Source organism: Dufourea novaeangliae, unplaced genomic scaffold (assembly GCF_001272555.1).
Source record: "Dufourea novaeangliae isolate 0120121106 unplaced genomic scaffold, ASM127255v1 scaffold248, whole genome shotgun sequence".
NCBI classification, from domain to species: Eukaryota; Metazoa; Arthropoda; class Insecta; order Hymenoptera; family Halictidae; genus Dufourea; species Dufourea novaeangliae.
The window spans coordinates 373,813-395,397 of record NW_015374156.1 but is presented as its reverse complement, the minus strand read 5'-3'; the positions used below and the strand labels follow the sequence as shown (position 1 = coordinate 395,397).

At 33.4% G+C, this 21,585-nt stretch overlaps 1 protein-coding gene across 1 annotated transcript in view; it reads left to right on the top strand.

Annotated features, from left to right (window-relative positions):
• The window catches only part of LOC107191882 (collagen alpha-2(IX) chain-like), an 81,160-nt gene that overhangs the window by 14,251 nt on the left and 45,324 nt on the right, over positions 1–21,585 (top strand). The window contains exon 3 of the mRNA XM_015581024.1: positions 21,010–21,090. Within this exon, the coding sequence (XP_015436510.1) occupies positions 21,010–21,090 (81 nt within the window). The remainder of the gene's footprint in view (positions 1–21,009; positions 21,091–21,585) is intronic.

The following is a 21,585-nucleotide window of genomic DNA, read 5'->3' as shown; positions in this document are numbered from 1 at the left end:
AGAGTATAAATGCACGTTTCGGGTCGTGCTCAACGGGAACTAGACTGAGAAAAGCGGAAAACTGCAGCATAAATCAAATCATTTTTTTCCTTCAGGAACACTGTCACTTAAGGTTTAGCTGGAGTTGCCACTGGTATATACTCCGTTTTATTCATGCTGAAAGCCGAGTCGATTTAGACGCAGCTGAAATTATTACGTTAATTTTCATTAACCGCTTGGACAAATTAGACGACGAGTTCTATGAGTCTTAATGATCATAGGCTATGCCGTGCAATTTTGCGTCGCATGCAATTTTCGCAGAGTTACGACCTCACGTTCCGAATTAACTTTTGTGCGAGTGAAAATTAAATTGAAATTGTAAATTGGAAATGATTAAAAGAACAGCGTAAGATACTTAGTAGATGTGTCAGAACAGATGGTATCTTAAAATTCGATTTCTGTTCGTGATCATTATATCACTCAGCAAATTGACTAAATATGTATGTGTGATAATGATGTGATAAAATGTGATAAATATGTGTGATAAAGCTGATTAATATGTGTACCGAAATGGTAAAATTCTGTGACATCTTATCCATGTATGTATCTCGGACGAAGTAATAGTGTTTGGCGGAAAAGTCTGACTTATTAAGATCTTTCGTTGTAAGAAAAGAAAGGCGATTCTTTCCGAACTTTTCAGGGAATAGCGTGCATTCATTTTCACGGTAGTTTTTGTATTTAACAAAGGCAAATTTAAAGAATGTTAAGATAAATTTTCATATAGAAATATGTATTGATTTATTTAAGAATTATGCAGGATTTTCCGGAAGACCTTTTGTTCCGTCGTAGACCGAAACGACGGTTATACAATCAGACGATACCGTTACTTTTTATTATTTTATTCCTTCTTTCAGTCAATTTATGTATTTTCAAGACCGACGCTTTGCAATTTCGATTTCGTTGACAAAGGGAATCAGAGACAAAAGAAGCGAACATTTGGTCTGCAGTCCGCCACATGCGCTCGGTAACCTGGGACCCATCCGCGCCGGGCCTTACCGGGGCGCGCTGACTCGCAGACAATATAATCATAAAACCCTACCGTTGAGAGACTCGAAAATTCGTCGCGGTCAACTCGCACCGCGACCACGTGCGCGATATTTTCCTGACGTCCGCTTCGCCCTGAAGGAGAGGTATTCCACCTCCGCGTCGCGTGGAAAACCCGAGAAATTTGCCTTCCCCTTCAGGGCATCACCAATAAGGAGGCGAGTTTTGGTCACGGCTTCATCGAACTTTGAGGAAGCGCGACGTCACACGAAACTCGAACATACAGTCGAAAAGATTCAGTGAGTCGAAAACACTCATTTAGAATCACTCGTTCGCAAACACTCGTTCGACAAGAGTCACACGGACTCAAGACATTCACGTACTCGTATCGACAAGAGTCAAACGGACTCAATTCATTCGGCAACATTCGCATCACGATTCGTCAGCTCCAACGGTCGAGCAATTATTAGTTTTTCTCACTAGAGAATATTGAATCAGTTGCCTAATATTAATTTGGCGGGCAACAGTCGCAACCGGACGCGTACCACGACGGTCGAGCCTGGAATTTACAACTCCAGGCGGATTCGAAAGAGAAATCCACGCGGACGGACGCGACACCTTTTCAACAGGGTGGTTTCGGTGACCACGCCCACTCGGAACTGAATTACCTGAAATAAAAATGTGGGGATAATTTAGTTAATATATTAGTTTATCTAGTCTTTAATCGAAGCATTTTAAAAAAGAATCATTTAGGACAAAATGGTGGACGTTGAAACTTAAGTGACCGATTTTCATTTAAAAAAGAAAGCGCTCATTGTTCGATAATAAAATAAAAACTAAGTGTTAAAAAATGAAGTCCTCCAATTAGAGACAAGATTTTTATATCTGAAATAAGCCTTAAAAATTTGGAACGGATCTCTTCTGCGGTTTTCAATTAATTCTGGCCACCAGTTTTAAAAATTTCGTTTCGAGAAACATCCTTTTAGAGATTAAAAATTCAATTTACATTTAGAACACATTTTTGTATCTTACACAAAAGTCATCTATTTCAGGCCCCTAAAGTAGACTTTCTGCTGTATTGGCCGCCTCCGAAAAAGCTACTTGATGCTGTCGAATTTTTGTAAATTTCTAACCACACCCCTTAAACAATAATAGGAGTTCCCGTAAATAAAATCGGGAAAAATATTCTGAGACTTCCGTTTTCCAGCCTCCACTTGATTTTTCCTGCAAGAGGTATCCTCTTCACAGTAAAAATTGATCAATTCTCCACCGGCGTAAACCAACTGAAGCATTGATTGGAATAATTGCGCCGAATTAGATTGCACATATGTATGTATGTAGTATCGATTCGTGTAATAACTTTAACTATATATCGACTTGTTCTAAGCTTCCGTAATTTATTTTATGTATGGATTTAGCATGTTGGTATGAGAATAAATAACTTTCTGTCATTAATTAAAATTTTTCACGCTTGAGACTTGTTTAAAATTACTTGGACCGTCTCCAGTACTAATTTATTCTAATAATCTCTCCATATCTGTGGGGTACGGTTTTCACTGCTGCAGTTGTGTTAATTCTTTTGGTAAATTTATATAATATACGGGATATGTTTGTCGCATTTATTTTAAATGTACCTAATAGTTTCTCTGAAAATTATTTCGTTTAATTTGACGAACTTTTAACGAAATTATAGCATTCTAAGTATTGAACATAAAAACACGATTTTCAAAAATTCTACGGAATAATATAATCAACGAGCACATTCGAATATTCTACAGCCCTTTTCCAAAGTAGATTAAAGTGAAAAATATTTTCACAGACATGAATTTCCCAATAAATTCCGTAGAAAGTAAGTGAAATGTGAAGCAAAATAATTTTAAAAAATTTGTCAAACTTTGTCAGAATTACTTCGTTGGATATATCATTGAATAAATTAAATTATTCTTTCGAAAAAGGATTTCTTCAAGGTAATGTAATGTATGTAAAACGGTTCTTAATATGTATTAGGTATATGCCTGCCTGTAGTCCTCTCGTGCACGCTGCTGTGGCGCAAGGTATAGGAATATAAATAGCGACGAGAATCTAGGAAATTTTATTTCGCCACGGTGCTATCACGAAATTTGTTGAAAAAGGTCTGGGCGAAAAGGTGAAGCTGGTTTGGCCCCGCCACGGGCTGTCGGTGTAAAGACGTCACTCGGGATATTCATGAGAATTCATGCTAATAACGATAATTCAAATTTGAACTTGAACCCGGTAATTCAACCGAGAATAGCGGGGTAGAAAAAGAGGTGGGAGGAGCCGTGATATTAGTGGATCGTTAGGACTGGATTGATCGATATCTCGCGGCGGAGGCGTGAAAATTGAGTGGTTCTGAGTGGCGGAGCAAATAGGAAACAAGAGCAAATTGATGAGATCCGGCGGGATTGCGGTATTGTTTGTCAGACGTATATGCTAGAATCCTGAGGATCTTTTATAATTTCATTAAACTTCTCTTGTTATACAGAGTGTTTTCAAATTAAATCTTCAAACTTGAATGGTGTTCTCCATTGATTGAAATGAAAAGAAAAAGATTATGTAAAGACTAAAAGTAAATACTTCAATTCTTCGATAGTCAATTACAGTAAGTGTTATAACAATTTCAATTGAATCTAACAGATACAACCTTCCGAAAGTTCGGATACAATTATATTTTTAAATTAAACAAATGTTCCTTTCGTAATTTGTAGAAAATAATCACCTGTGAAAAAATTTCTTTTTCTAATCACATTTCTGAAAAATTTTATTGCTGAAAAGCTTTATTTTGCCGATTCTTGCTTCTCTGTGTGTTCTGTTACTTGTGTGTGCGCGCCATAGAATTTTGGGAATATCTTAAAGCAGAATGTCAAAACTTGGGTGAAGAATATTTCAAAATATTAATAAATAGAATGCCTAATGTTTGTTTGTATGTTATAAAAAATGAAGTTGGTGTCTTTGATGAGGCGAAAGTTTGATTAAGAAAAGTTGTTTTGTTATTTTGAAGTTGGTTCTGTCGTGTGAGTCTGTGATTGTAATAAGAAATTTCTAACTCGACTTTTTAGTTTTTATTTAACTGCTTCCAAAGTTTTTAACGATAGTGTATGTAGAGGGATATATGAAGAACATTAGAATTAGAAATTGTATAATGCAATATAAAGATATGGATACAATGAACATGCAAAAGTAGTATAAACTTCTTTGAAGTGTATTACACATACTTCACTTCATTCAGTACTTCTGAAACGTTTTCAAATTTTATATATTACAGTAAGCACTTAAATTATGAAACATTGACAAGCAATTTTTATAATCATATATATTTTTATATTTAATAAATAGCAATGCAGCTACAACGTTAGGTGTATTTTATTTGTAGTGAAAGGAAAAAATCAAATCCATGAATATTGAATGAGAAATACACGAATATTTCCAGTGGTGCAATACCAAAAAATTAAACATTTTCGTTATACTAGTGCCGTATAAATTCGTAGGCCACAAAAAGTAGAACAGATTTGAAATTAAGATAAATGCGTCGCCATTAAAATGCAGTTGGTTTCCAGTTCAGACTCTCCTTCTCTCTGTAAAATGAAAATTACGTCCTGTATGTACGTTTCGTACGAAGTATCTCATTAATATCAAGAAAGAAATTAAGTCATTTCGACTGAAATTATGTTAACGCCAGTTACAAATTTGGATGAAATAAGCATTGCTGAAACATATTGAGGTTAAATCTTTGCATTGCGTCATATTATAATTTTCATTCGATACAAGTATTCCTAAAAGATGAAATAACTAGCAGACTCTTTCAGCCTCAATTTATTAATACTTTTTCTCTAGTTTCCGACAGAAAAGTTAAACATTTTCCGGAAATATAATTTTGGTACTTAAAATATAGTCTACAAATGCATACGATATGAGAATCATATTGCAATTTGTATAAAAAGTACAGACTATCTCAAGAGGAAATAAACTTTGCGAACATACTTCGAAGATCATTACGAACTAAAATAATCTTAGTCTAATGAACTAAATAGCATTTACTCATTTTTATGTAAAATGACACATGACGAAGAGCATATTCATCATTGTATTTTAGTGTTTTTTAACTTGAAGAAAGCAGCAGCAGAAACAAAACTATTAATTGAAAAAGCCTTTGATAACGGTTTTGTATCTGCCGACACATGTGTGAGATGGTTTCAATAATCACAAAATAACGTTTTGACTTCAAGACAAAGAACGCGTTGGAGACCTGCAGAAACGAAAAATGATGATTTGGAAGTGTTGTTGAAGAAAAAACCCGGCCTAATCGACTAGTAAACTTGCAAAGCAGCTTGAAGTTATAGAATTACAACTAAGATTTTAAAAAGTGCGACGGTATTACTTTAATAAATATTTTAAGATAAAAACTACACTGCCTTTCCCCCTGGTATTGTGAAGATTAATAGGTGGAATATTTTATATGAAATTTATGTAACATATCCATATGTTTATCAAATATACGTCATACATTTTGCACGTCCCACGCAAGGTTCATCAGAATTCCCTGTCGTAAGAAACAATAAACCAAGGGACTATGAAATACACGCGAAAACAAAGAATAGGAAGAAGTTGTTGTAACTGACCCGTTATAAATCGCATTATGATGCACGTACAAAGAATTTAAATTGTTCCGGATGCACAAAGATATTAACCCCATTCGACCCGCATGCCAGCAGGTGCTCGCACGAAATTCATATGTATCTTTCCCGTACGTGATTTGCCCTCTGAGGCGATATATGAGACTACCTTCCGTATTTCTTTCACGTTCTCGCTATATAGAATTAGTAGTATTTTTTTATCAAAATATTAAAAATAGTGGACGATATCCTTTTCTTTTCTTAAAAACGTTCATTCCAAAGATCGTTACGGATACATTCCGGGCCCAACTGTGTGGACACTCTTTAATGAAATTTTCCGCAAGTCTAAATCCATTTTCGATAACAAACTGAGAATCTACCAAACAATAATAAAACCCGTCTGAACCTATAGGATACCATTACGAGACACGGCAGCAAAAAGTCATACAGCAGAGATGTAAGCAATTCGAGCAAAAAACCTAAAAAAGATAGTAGGTGCACAATGGTATCTTAGAAATGAAGATATATGAGAAGACTTAAAAATGCCATCTGTGTCCGAAGTAATAGTAAACTACACAAAAAGATACAAAGAAAGAATAGAAAAGGGCACTCTAAACAAAAATATACTCAACAAAAGACGACCAAAAAGAAAACATCCCTTAGGCTTAATTGCAAGGTAGGAAAGCAAATAAACAGAAAAAAAAATGTCAAAATGTTATCCTAATGGGGATTCACGTTAACGTGATAGTAAATCTCGAATGACAAAAAAAAATTTACCAAATGTCGAATAAAACACATTGTAACGAACACGAGGCAGAAATTTAAAATGAAAACTCTGTAATTAATCGAATTAATTCCGTGATTAAAAACCTTTCATCAATTTCAATATAAGTTACGACAGGTTGTTGTTCTACACGCAGTGCACTGTAGTGATTACTTACATATATTTAAAATCAGATTTCAATATTTAAGATAAATAATTCTACACATTATGTTTTTTTTTTGCTTAGATGTCATTGATTGTCTGTCTTTTTTTCCAATCGTATTTTATCACTAACAGGTCGTATTCAATAATTACATTGAAAAGTGACATTGTGCCTAATTTCACCCACCTATACTGGTCTTAATTTCGCCCCGGGGATACCTCTGCTTTATGCAGTAAGCTGTTCCCGCGCGACAGAAAGGGAGCAAAATGGATTATACATATACACTGGATGCTTTAAATAGTACCATGAACTGTGTGTATCTGAACCTCAAAGAAAGAAGTTCCTAATCGATTACTGTGTATGTTTTTATTTTTTATCTTTGATCTTTACTCGATAAAAACATTATTTTTATATTTTCATAAAAAAACATTTTCTAAACATAAAACATTAGGTGTAAAATTTATTTCAAAATGAATTTTCTTTGGAAAATGAAAATAACCTATTTTTAATTTTGTTTATATGAACGTTTATGAAAAAGTAATAATAGAATTACGTAATCAACGTTTCAAAGTGACTATACATTTTTTTTCAGTCTATAATATAGATTAGTTTTCGAACAAGAACTAAAAAACCTTGGGAGGGGGGGCGCCGAAATTGAGACTCCTTACCCTAAGCTTCTGAATTCTCCTGTGGTTCATCAAGACTTTGTATATTATTCCAAATAACTCAGTTTATAAAATATATCTCTCCGTTTTATTCAGTAACAAACAGTTAAATGGTAATAAGAATATATCAAATCGCGTATCAATTGCTTCCTATTAACATAGATTATTTACGTTTCAACTGTCGGGAATAACGTGCAGCTGGTATTAAGACGACGTAACTAGAGCACAACAATGTCGAACACGAGACGATGCATCGAGATATGTCGAGATTACTTCTTCTAGGAAATCGTAACAGGTGGAACGAATCTAACAATAGCTGGTACACTTTGGAATTCCTATAAAAAGTTTCACATCGAGTGAGGATGTGGTTTGAATTTTTCATTTAAATGATTATTCATACCTCCAACCTCATTACTCTGTTGTTCATATAATAAAAACGAAATTCCATAGCGCTCGTTGAAGCGAAATAAAGTTGATATTCCATTTCACACGTGCGAAGATTACATGTACATACATATGTAATTGAAACGAAAACTGTTCACTTTCAAGCGATTTTCAAATTATTGATTAGTTTCTGTTTCTTTTCGAAACAATGTTTATTATTTCTTTAAGTAATTCCCAGGGATATTACCTGCATTCACTGAATGTGTAACAATCTTTGTCATAAGGAGCTAGATAAAAGAAATAATTTTAAAATAGACAGACAGGGTAGCAGCACGTAATGACATTTATGAAAAAAAAAAATTAAGGAATAGTTTACTACAAACAATATTATCTTGTTTCTCACGAAAGTATACGTATAGATTCATTTGAAATGCTGATTGCATTAATTTTTGCATCTTTTTAATAATCGAGAAGACAAAACACAAAATCATATTACAACTTTTAATGAAAAGAAACGATTACAACGAAAACATTAAAGACATTAAATTTATGTTTCAACCGTAAAAAATGTGCAGCAATAAATGTGACACGGTTTAAAGGACAAGTTTTGCCATTATTTACACGTAACTCCAATATCAAGTGGATCGATTCCGTTTTACAGACCGATCGAGAAATAAAACCAGTCAGACAGAACCGAAGGGTCCAATGAAACTCATAGTCGCGAAGAACTGGAGTCAAAGTTCGCGTTTCTTGTTTCCTCGAAGGTGTCGAGGGTTTTAATTTCATGGGGCGTTAAATACGTGCTCGAAGACGAAAGAGAAAAAAGATGGAAAGGATCGTAAATGGGAACAGGAAAAGAACGAAAAAACGCAGGAAGAAGTGTTCCATTGCCCTCTAGAGAATAATGACGATCGTTACACCAACTTCTTGAATCTCTTATACCTCTCTACGTCGTATTACTTCGATAAATTTTTTGTTATCACGAACAAATAGTGCAATCAATTCTGCATTTGACTGTCCTCCTCGTAATCTATGAAGAATATATTTCTGAAACGTGCCATCTTTACAGAATAATTATTTCTAGGTGTATAATAATAATAATTCGACAAATAATTTGGAGCATTTTGGTTTTCAAGATGTCACGTAGCGAAATGAATGTAATCAAAATTGAATCTTGCTTCGCCACTTTTTCGTCGGAAAAGCTTACCGACACAAAAATAATATTTTCATAAATGTTTCATGAAAAGTACAGATATTTCTATTTTCATTCCCAAGAATCTTGTCTTCTTATTATCGTCGATTATTGAAGAGCAAATCAGATGCTTGCCATACCGAAAACAAAACTTGACTTAATTCATTAATAAACTGAAAGTCTGATTCTTAGCTATTTTAGAACATCCTTAAGTAGGGATTTACTAAGAATTATGACTTATTAATACAGGATCAGGACAGCTTATGCATGGGCCAGAAATTATTAATGCATCGTTGCTTATCAGGAGACTGCAGTTTCTTGGATATATTGTCTATCATTAATTTACAAATTATTAGAAACGGAAAGTTTGTTATTAGATCACCAGATATTAACAGATCATTGGACTTGTCACTTATCATTGGACTATGTGTTTCCAGGGAAACACGTAGCTCATTGGTGGATCAAAAACCATTAAAGACTGGAGTAATTAGTGCTTCATATCCTATTAATGAATCACTCATTGAAAAATTTTGAGAATTATTAATCTTGCCCCATGGAATAACGAATATCGGCCTGCTTTATATGAAAATTATTACTGATGTTAATTTAAATCATTATATAAATCACAGGTTCCTTTTATGCGGATAAATATACAATATTATGCAAACGTAAACGAGTATATACCCAAAACAAAGCATTTACATAATATATAACTGAAAAGACGATTACAAATTTGATAAATGTACAAATAGCAACAGTACACAATAACTATTTATAAAGTTTTTAGATTCAGTCAATATACATAGGTATATTATTATAGTCAATAATTTCGTTTCTCTAGATAGCCAATTTTGGTTACTCTGTTCTTTTATTAACTTAATCCACATTAACTGAAAATAATTTAATGAGAATATTGTTTCAACTGCAATGTTATAATTGTGGTAATATCACCATCATGCGCTTCAAAATGTAACATTTCCTGTATTATATAAATATATATTATACATATTAATATAATACAGGTATTTAACATATACGGGGTGAGTCAATAAGAAATACTATCCAATGTAACTCGTTACATATTGGTGATATCAGAAAACCTTTTAATAAATTATGTAGAGTTTTAAGGAACGCGTCGGATGGATAGAATTTAACTTTTTTATATCTTATTTCTTTTTTAGATGTCAAGGTGACCTTGAGTTTTTTCAAGGTCAATGCATCTTTTTTTTAATACCATCATGCTAAAAGATAGTTATTGAAAAAAAGATGCATCAACCTTAGAAAAACGCAAATTCACCTTCATATCTCAAAAAAAAATAAGATATAGAAAAATCAAATTATATCCTTGCGATGTGTCCCTTAAAATACTACATAATTGATCGAAACGTTTCGGATAAAACCAGATAGATAACGAGTTATTTTAGATAGTAGTTCTTACTGACTCATCCTGTATTTTAGCGATACACACGTGATTGTCGTATAACCAATGTCCCTATCATTCTGTTTCATTCATGATGACTTAAATGTATCACTGAAAACTAAAGCCTGACATGAATGGTCTACGTTCCCTAACTGTTTCATGTATGAAGACTTCCCCGCGGTATAATAACCATTTCATGAACTATTCATCGTATAAATCTTTGACGAAGTAGTAATAATGTAAAAGTTGCTAATGACATCCTCTTAATTCAAGCTTAATTCCTTCCTTCGGTGTGACGACCATTTGTTACAGAAACGACCGACTTTCGTAAAGGATCTCTTTTCGAAATGACGCAGTTATGCAGTACTGCATATCTCTGTCTACTATACAGGGTGGTTCGCTTAGCTCTTACATCTAAAATATCTTCGCCATTTTTGGAAGTAGAGCAAATTGTCTTCGATGGAATTATTCGATTGAAAAGTGTATATGTATATTATGATTGATAGAACAGCTTTTTTAAGGTCATTTTTTCGAGATATCAAAGTTATCTGGATTTTTTCGTTAGATAAGACCTGATACATAGCATTATAGAACATTCTATTACAAATTCAATAAGCCAGACTCTTATCACCTTGAAATGACTTTGAACATGAAAAATTAGTTTTGTCGTCTTGAACATGTTTCTCCAGGTAGAAGGTATATCGTTATCTAATTATCAAAATAGTGTAAAAACAGTATAAAATCAGTGATTTTATGTATTTGAAAGAATACTCACTGCTTGCTTTTCTAGACTTCAAAATGTCTTCGAAAACAGTAAATGTCACATTTAGGAAACATGTAATTTTTCACTTTCTAGGTCATATCCGAATCATAATAATCTAGGTTGTTAAATTAGTGGTAGAATGATTCATAATACAAAAAAAAATGGAGATAACCTTGAAATATGAAGAAAAAATAGCCTTGAAAAAGGCTATATTATAACATAATATACATCCTTTTAAATAGAATAATTTCACTCGAGACAGTTTTTCGTACTCCTAAAAACGGAGGAGATATTTTAGGTGCAAGAGATGAGCGAACCACCCTGTATACTTCAGGCAGCTTATAATTAATCGTTTAAACTATAGAACTTATCCGTGACGATTTGGATTCGTGAGAAACCTTGTCGTTCCTTTCAACGGAAGACGCAATCGGATGAATGCAATCGTCAGCGGAATAATTACTGAAACTTTCCTTATAATCCTGTCATTAATTGGCTGCAGTTCCGAAAAGATCCACCCACCGCTTTTCACGAAATTCAGTAAAATTGTCTCAAATACTTCTAAATGAACATATGTAAAAGATTTTGGGACGTATTTGAAAATTAACTGACATAACGCTAAAATAATGGGGTAATTATTCATTGTTAGTTTAGATGAAGCCTTTGCCCCTGCACCCCGCTGAAGCGTGTTTTGTATCTCATTATGTGGGTGGGTCACACATACAACAAATGGTCCCTGTGTCAGAAAATATTATTGCCTAACTAAGAGATGTTGTACTTCAGCTGCAAGGTAACGTGGGTCTTTCTAGGTGTTACGGCAGTTCGTGTGTTTAGTATACAAAAATATTTTTATTATTTCAGTGTCATCTCAGTTAATTTACACTGCGCCAAGAAATCTTGTACATATGATCATTTGAGAGTATTTGGGACGATTTTACCAAGTTTTGTGAATATCGAAGGATGAACCTTTTCGGAAATATATCCCAGTATTATTTTACCAACTTACTTGAGGAATCTTTCTAATTTTGTGTATTAAAACGTATGTATAATGTTCTACAAATTCGATTAGTTATTTCAAATTATTAAAAAATGTAATATTGCAAGCAGCAAAACACCATTCTAAAATAATAAGCTACCCCCATTCCTTACATATACAAATTTTCATTTCAGTAAATATATTAAAATTTTAAATGTATAAAATAGCATGAAATGTCATTCCAAAAATGAAGCTTCAAATGTTAGCATTGTATACATTGTCATCTCCGTGTAATCTACAATTTATTCTTTCAAAGACAGATGACAGAAATTAAATTCCTGAAGTTTTTAAAAGAATTAATACCACGGTATCTTACATTCGTTTATCGTTCGCTCATAAATGAATTACGACGTATCCAAAGAGAAATATGTACAAAGAACAGATTCGAGCTACTGTCAGGTGTATGGTAAGGAATTGTAAAACAGAGGTATGTAATAAAGCAGATATGCATATAGCGAGTTTCCAAACGCGAGTAAAAGGGGGCCAAGTGCCCACGATGAAAAACAGAATTCAGGTGTACAGCTTTCAGTAATGTTCAAGCCACATTCTCTTCCCATTTCGCGCAGCGAAATTATTGTTATTCGAAACACACGATCGTGAATTCGAAAGACAGTCGGGGGGCATTCGTACGCGTTTTCGAAACGCTGTGAGAAACGATGATAATTCGCGACATGCACTCGAGAATAATCCACGACGACCATTACCATGAAGGTTATGGCTTTCCACGAAGGCACCAGGTGAAAGAAACGAGTCGATTTTTCAGTTTGCCTCCCTATTTAACGAGAACGATATTAAACGACCACTCTCCGTGGTTGCATCCAGCAGCGTGCGCGTTCGTATACATGATATGAAAAAAAAACCTATTTTTTTTTCAAAATGTATAACTTTTCTATATTTCACGATAGTCAGTTTTCGATTTCCAATTCGTAATCTTGAGGATGAAAAACATAAATATACTGTGAATTGAACTTGTCTGCAATTCTTGCCATGCCCTGGAGCGAAAGAGTTAAAAGCAGATCCTTCGTATCAAAGGATGCCAGTCCTTGGGTGACTAATTTTACAACTGCTTTATATATCCGCCAACAAGTATACTGTCGAATACGATAATGCATTTCGGTGAAAATTGAAATTTTACCACTTCCACAGTGTTCTGTGTGTTCCCCTTAAACTGCTTCTGCCTCATCTGTGATCTCCAATAGTCAACGTGGGAGAGGAGCAAGCAATTAAGGGATATTCATTGAACATATTGATAAGGGGAGACTGTGATGTTTTATTTTAGAAGAAAATGGTATTAGTTCTTGGCGCGTCGCGTCGCACAGTGGGACGAAAGGGGTAAATTTCTGGACATCCAATTTTATTGTAAACGACTAATTATATATTTATCAAATTTTTTTTTACATCGCTTGTCTTAGAAAAAGTAATTGTAGCATATGAATAATTTTGTTTCAAATCATTTGTTTAATTAATGTATTACAAAATTTTATTTTGTTCTTTAATTTTCCTTGTTAGGTAATTGAATGTGAGGTGTTCATGGTGTCAAATATGTGGTAGCTCTAAACAGATGATATTGTACAGATGAGGCTCCTCTAATGGTGTATCTAGGGGGTAACATTTCTGAAATCAAAAGACTGGTACATAAAATAACAATTCGAAAATTTTCCCGAATTTATATGTACAATTTTGACAATAACGAAATTATAAAAATTGTGTAAAACATAAATTCACCCTGTTACGTCCTCTCTCCATTTATTTAAACACGATTTATTGTCGTGGTCGCAGGTAATCACAGTATGGTTTTATAGTTCCTTAATGTAGAATTTTCGAAAATCCTCGGACTTTTCACTATATTAACAAAAACGTATAAACTTTTTTAGTAGGTAAAATTTCCAAAACTAATCATCGATTTTTAAGTTTCTGAATGATAGTATAAATGAAAAATTGTTCTGGATTCTAATATTAGATGTTTTAATTCAAAAAGTAAGAGTCTCGAAAAGTGTACGCACAAATCGTTGAAAAATCAGAATTTACACACCTTGAACAAATTTTTTCTTTGCGATTCCCTGTTCTTTAATGTCCAAGGATTATATTGAGATAGTTAAAAAAAGTAAAAAAATCCGAAATTGAAATTTTTGTTCATGTCACAGTTTTTACAGGATTCGTCACACTGTACGTCGCCGTGCTCGACTCTCACTTGGGCTAAACTGTCGATGGATTGAAACAGTTATTTATTACCATGCAAAGCTGATTTCCAGGAAACCCAGAAACAATACACGTACAGGCCCCACTACGTTCGCATTGTATAACCATACCCACAGAAACATAGATCAACCAGAAATCTTCATCTCCGCTACCACACAACACACATATAACTAATCAGAAACTGAACTACGTCAACAAGCAAATATACACGCCAATATACAACAGAACATGTTCAGAACTTAGGGAACACACATCCATCACGCAAATAGAACGTAACTCGTACGTACGTACACATGAATCATATCTTGTTACATTTAAAAGTTTAAGTGTTTTACCAAGTTCTGGTAACTTAGTCGAAATCACACCGCATCGCCATCCACAATCACATCTAATTTCTAACAAGCTCCGTAATATCAAGTTATCAACAAGCACTGGCAAATTGCGAGTTTATCACCAGCAAACTGGAATAAAGAGTCAACGAAGAGAGGTCCTCTCAACTCTATAGCTTATCCTGGACAGCACTATAACAAGTAATAGTAGAAAAAATTATTGTAATAGGGGACAAGTTTTCGTGGTTTTATGCAAAGTAGTTTATTGTCATTCCGTGAAACGAAAGACCTATTTAAGAGTAGCAGAGAATTACCGAAATTTATAAATTAAACAGAAGTGATTATAAGTAGTTTTATTATTAATTTTCAAAAATTGTATACACAGACATTACTGTTGAATTTGCTTCTATTATTATTATAGATTGATTTGGTCTTGAATTATCTTTCTGATAAATATGAGGCGATATCTAAGAAAAGAGCGATTTTATTGATAGGTCAGATTGACGTTACTTTTATGTAAGAAAATCATTAACATAGCTCCTTGCTTTATTGCAATATTACACAACCCGTTTCAAAGTACTATTTAACATAACAGCAAAATTAGTTATGTTAAACGCTAAAGGTAATTAAGGCAGAGAATTAATCTCACTTAAATTGGGTCATTCCTTCCACGTGCATTTTAAAAGATGAACATTTAAGCTAAATTCAATAGGATACGACAGATGAAATTAGTGTATAAAGATGGAAGAAGACGATTGTTGGTCTATTGGCATTTGTCTAAAAAAAAATTGTCAGACTCGTCCTGAATCTCCCCTACCAAATATTTCTTACTTTGTAGTCGTTTTTATATCTAGAAACGCGCGTTTGTTTCTCGCGCCACTTATGCCCGAAACAAAGCGAAAATCTGATAAAAAGGGACGGATTCGCAGGCCATCACGTAAAAGTTGAACAGAGTAATGCGAGTTTTCCGCATGAAAAATCCAAAGTCCTTGGGAACCGGTGACGAAATATTGTCTGACGTATGCTTCCGCGTTCTTGTTGACTTGTTCGCGAAATCGCGCGGGTGATATTTCGCCTCGACGCGACGTTGAATATTTTGGAGTTCGCTGTGATAGATCGAGGTCGAGGATGCTCTCCTACGCCGAGAGCAGGGCACTTAAAGGTACGGTTTTTCGATATCCGAAGGTAATTCCGAAAAAGCAGGTCGTGCCAATTGTAATCGATAAAGTATCGTTATATGGAAAAAAAAACTCGGAATCATTTAAATTATCGGAAAATCAGAGCTACAAATTTTTTGATCAGTGGAAACTCGCAATCCGTCCTTTTATTGCTGTCATCTTATTTTGTAATCAGTAATCGAGGAAAAGATGGGAAATTTTTCATACGTGGATTTATTATTTGACGTCGAAATATATTACTATTATGTTGTTTATTTATTCAGTTCTTATGGACTACCATTGGACATTGTAGTATTACACACCATTGGAAATTAATATTGTATATATTGCATATAAAATATTAGCATGAACGTTGACAGTCAATTGAGTAATATTATTATTTATTGTACAGCGGAAATTGTTTCATTTTATTAATAACACTGAGTTACCAACAAATGTGAAACATCTATAATAAACGTATGAATAAAATAAATTATGGAATTGTATTATGCAATTTCGTGTAATTTAAAATTTGTAAGTACATAATTGTGATATATAATTAATGATTGGTTGTATAATTCTATTCTAACATATTATTATTTGAAATCCACTTAACCTGAAAAGAATTAAATAATTAAAACGTGAAAATCCTGTTCAACGCATTCATTGATCTACCAAGACTGATTTTAGCGCGGATTAAGTTTTAGGATTAGCCTGGATATTGAAACACAAATTGATACAAGACATGAAATCTCGAGCTCGCGATGCAAAACCGGATAAATCTATTCCAATCAAATTTGGAATATGCTACATCACCGTGAAAGCGTGACATTAACTACATTAAATATGTAAAGAGAGATATAAATAAAAGACGATGGGAAGTTTCCTTGTACAGAATATGCGAAATTAAAATTTAATTTCATAGTAGCTTCAATTATATAATTACTGAATTTATTAAATTTAAATGTACCTTACTAAGATGAGAAATTATCCGATTTAAATATAGTAAAAAGTTACTGCTATTCAGATAACGCAGTTTGTGCAAAATAGGCTGCTCCTCTTTCCGACATTATTCGTTTAGCAGAATCTTCGTAAAAGTCTTGATCGAGCTGTGGATCTTATAAAGACTGCTGAGTTAATTGAAACTACAACAATCTTCTTATTTATTTATTCCTTACCACTTTTAAAGTACCAATATTAGAAGTAACATTTTCGCGATTAAATTACATGTTTTTGATAACTGTGACACACTTAATTACATTGAAATCACAAAACCATTTTCCATTGGGATGATCCATTTTAACAAGCTCCGCAGTTCAAACCAGATCTCATAAATAAAACAGCGCCGGTCAATAATACGACAGGCCACGGCGTTAAATAATAACCTCCGGTATTATCTGTGCATAAAAATTAATCGATTTTCATTAAACGGGGTAAGCGAATTCGAACGCAATTTATATGCAAACTTTGTATAGTATGTAAACAGAACGATACCTTGCTTCACGATTTCACGATGTAATTAACAATTTCACGGTGTGTAAAAATTCGGTGCGCTTCTGAATTATTACTTATGATTGGAGTAGAAAGTACAGTTTCAATGTATTCTGAATATTTCAAATAATATAATACTCCGTTACATTTTATGTATGATTGTCAATAGTATAAACTTACTGATGTGTATATACATATGCAGTTTCTTTCATATTCATTCAAATATAAATCAGAATACGTGCACATTACGCACTTTACGAATACATTGTTAAATGTGATAACAAAATTTTTGAACAACTATTTACAATATGCTGTAGTAAGAAATATTATATTTAGTGGTGGTAGATATAAATATTATTATAAATAGGTATGTTAAATTATCTTGCAAGTTTAACCTTCGGTTGTCACATTGGGTCGAAATGACCCAAAATTTACCTTTGAAGATCTTTGAGGCATGATTTAAAATCGTACTATTGGCGCTATGTAGTAGTAATTTCAAGTATCTTCCACAGATAGAGACACTTCCCGAGTATGGGGAAGCTTTAGTGTGTTTTTGGCAGTCGAAGGTGACGTAGGATTAAATTGTACCCAGTGTGACACAGGCGTCGTATTTGCTCCAACTCGAATATAGTGATTTTGACGTAAAGAAGTGCTCAGAAAAGTAAAAGTAACATTATGTTTATACGAATTTTTTTTTATTAAAGTGACAATAAGGACACGACAGTTAATGTATAACGAGACAATAGCGTACAACTTACGTGCACGACGCCTTCAGTATGTCATCTTCAATAATAACGAACTTAAAATGTTAAACATTTAAAGTAATTTGATATAACTTGTTTTTGATTCAATATACTTTTTTATTGATAAAATTAAATGTTGCATACTTAGGATAAGAATGAATATATTTCTCCTATACAAAGGCATGATATTTTCAACCCATAAAATGTCCTCAGTATGCAAAATAGATATCTTTTTTGAATGCTCCATACAAAATTATTTTTGTTATTAAAGTAGCATATTTAAAGAGTAGAACTATAACTTTTTAGCTAAAAAATATTTTTTTTAAGTTTTTCTTCAAGGATTTATTTGTACGTAATGATACTTTAAATGTTAATTTTTAGCAATGAAAATGTATTCTAAAATGTTCAAACTGTATGTCGGAAATTTTTGCGACTAAATTTAACAAATAGTTTTTAAACAGCAGCTGATTGAAAATTAGCTTAGGGCGAATCGACATAGTGTGTCAACTACGTTCGAAAAATGAGGGGTGACACCCGAAGGTTAAAACGATATAGAAATTGAATTATAACATCGAAAACAATGGATCTTCAATCTTTAAGTATGATTATACCAAAGTGTAATAAAAAATACATTCTCTTAGTCTATTTTACGATTCAAACAGTCGTTCAAAAGAAATCGTGTGTATCTGACGAGTACAGTCTATAAAATCATATTAATACGTTCCGTGCCTCGTGCGTCACTGGTGACCCACCCTGAAACTTCCGTTCAGGGCATTTCGTGTATAACAAGATCCAACATCAATGGTTTCAAATATAAACTTATTTACAGCCAACGTTAAAAGTGTACCAAAAACCTAATATAACTGCTGTGCAAAGTTAAAAAGAATTGAATACGTTTTTACTGAAGTACGTAGAATATAAAGTGATTACGTATATACTAATTTGATACTTTCTGAACCGAAAATTCATCATTTGATTAAGAATCACACACGACGTTGACCTTTACTATTTAAAGAAGTAAACAGACAGATTTCAAAGTTTTTCTAAAAGAGAAAGACCCAAAAGGTCAGTGCAAAAGTTTTGATGGGTTTTGTCTAAACTGTTAGACTAATAATAATTTTAATTATAATTTAATAATAATTTAATGAAATACATAATGATTCTTTTATAATATAATTATTTTAAAAAGTTATCCTAATAAACAAATTTTTAGATTATTCTTTATTGAATTTCTATAATCAAATTATATTAATAAATTTTCAGTATACCACATAAATTATGAAATTTTTTTTTTAAACAATAAAACACTCGATCGCATCAATCTTTGTTCTAAACAACAATTGGCCGTATTACATTGACATAATTATTTGTTGTTTCCATAAAACCATGACGATCGTATGATCTGCAGAAAATCCATAAAAACTTTTACACTGACCCGGCACTTAAACATTTACACGATAAATGTTTAGTCAACTCTATTTCGAATAATCGTATTTCAGGCAGGCGGTTCGTAAGATATTAATGAATTTTAAGCCACGGGATTAAACAAACTACCCTTCAAAGCGCCTGTGCAAAGCGCACGCGGAATTGAGGCAGGATCTTCGGTATTTGAATAATTGAAAAGGGCTCACGGCAGATCTGAAATCGCTGAAATGAGATTAATTAAGCTCGCTGAACTGCTCTGGACATGTGTGAGTTGACAGCAAGCACGTTAATGCTATGTAAAGTGCATTATACACACGTGGACGCGCGCGCACATACACACGGATAGAACATTCGATTGGATTGTTTTCTAATTTCAATCCGAACGTTTGACTTTTCCGCTATTTCGTTGTCGCGCAAATCTGTCCAATCGTTAATCGCTTGAATATCTCGTTTCTGAAGACTTAAATCTCATAGGGTAGATAGATTACGGTTAATTCGTGTCCACATAATTACTATACAAATGTAATATTCTTGTTAACGAGTTTTAAACACAAAATATTGATTAAGGGTACGTTTATGTCGGAGCTGCGATATACGATCGGAACAGTGATAAGAGCAAAGCGTAGAAATACAATCTATGTATTGTTTTATAATGGTCCAGTTTACATTGGACCAGCGAGCAGAGCTACTAGTTTACAAAACTTGTATTCTAGTAAAAGCATCTGTGATAAATATTATCCCAATAATTCCGTGAATTGAATTATAATGAATATTTACATAAGTCGATTTATAGGTACGTGAATTTGGACCAGTAAGGCGTATAAAAATCATGGTAGACGAATAAAAACACTTTAGGATCTAGAGAAAATTACGCAAATTAACTCAACATAGATATTTGTGTACCAAACTCCAACTCGTAATAGAGTCATAGACACTCTCATAAGCGATCAATTTATTTGACTATGCATCACCTCACCATTTACACCTGTTTAATTCACTATTACGTGTACCTTGACACCAATATTTTCCTGTATGTAAATTTTTTTGTATTTCGTTTCACGTACAATCAACATAAGGGCTTCTATATAGTCGAATATTAGAGATACTCAAGACAACCTTTTAATATCGCCGATAAAACATAATCGTCACGAACATTCATTAGCAGACCGTACCATTAATGGTATTTAATTTCAAGTTACTTATCGATGCTTCCAGTTTAATTACGGATGATATAAACTGCCACGTTATAAGTGAGTTACGGCACCTATAATATTTTGAAGAAATTTAAAACAGAGTGTAATAAGGTACTTGTACTCACTTAATTACTCTATACCCATTATTTATGCTATTTTCTCATACAAAATATTTTTCCGTTAAACTGTAAAGATCCTGTATTTAATTGAAAACGTTGTTCTCTACAAATTGTCACTGAAATTAATATAAAACTGCGTACAATAACATCAAAGTTATAATGAAACTCTACTCTGTAATAGAGGGCAAGCTAGTTGCAAGATATTCAATAAATTTCTAACGGGAATATGTTACTGAACCGAGTGGCATAAATATCGCAACATGTTTCGCGAATAGGATAATAAACAAAAAAGTGCTAACGAGAATTTCTTTTATAGTTCTCACCAGAAGCGGACCCCGGCTCAGGCTATTTCGATCCCGAGTTGATCGACGGTTTGGGGGATATTGACATTAATAAGGTAGACGTGAGTTGCAATATGAAACTGAATTTCGCTGAAAACTTATTGACAGCACTGCGCGTTGACTAATTATTTGTTCCGTAAGCAGCGAGCCGACTAACACGATTGGATTAATATAAAGTTTCCGGTGTTCGCTAACGAGATACGAAGCGCAGCGTATCGCCTTCCTCGGAAAGTCAGTTTAAAAAAGTAACTTTTCGCAACGGGCCTGAATCGGTTTTGGGTGTCAATAGGACGTCTGCGCAGATTTCCTTCGAGATATGGTGTGAGCGCACCTAATATCGTCTATCCAAATTCAAATCGTTCTCAACTGAAGGATAATTGATATTTTTATCTAATTAGTCACACAAGGAACGTTTTTTGCTCGTAAGTCGGGAAATACAAAATTTTGTGTGCGTTTTGTAGTCCACCTAGCCCTTATTAAATCTGAGAAACCGTTGGTGTCCGTTTTTAATTCGACCAAGATACAGGGCATCAAAGTTGGTAAAAATATTA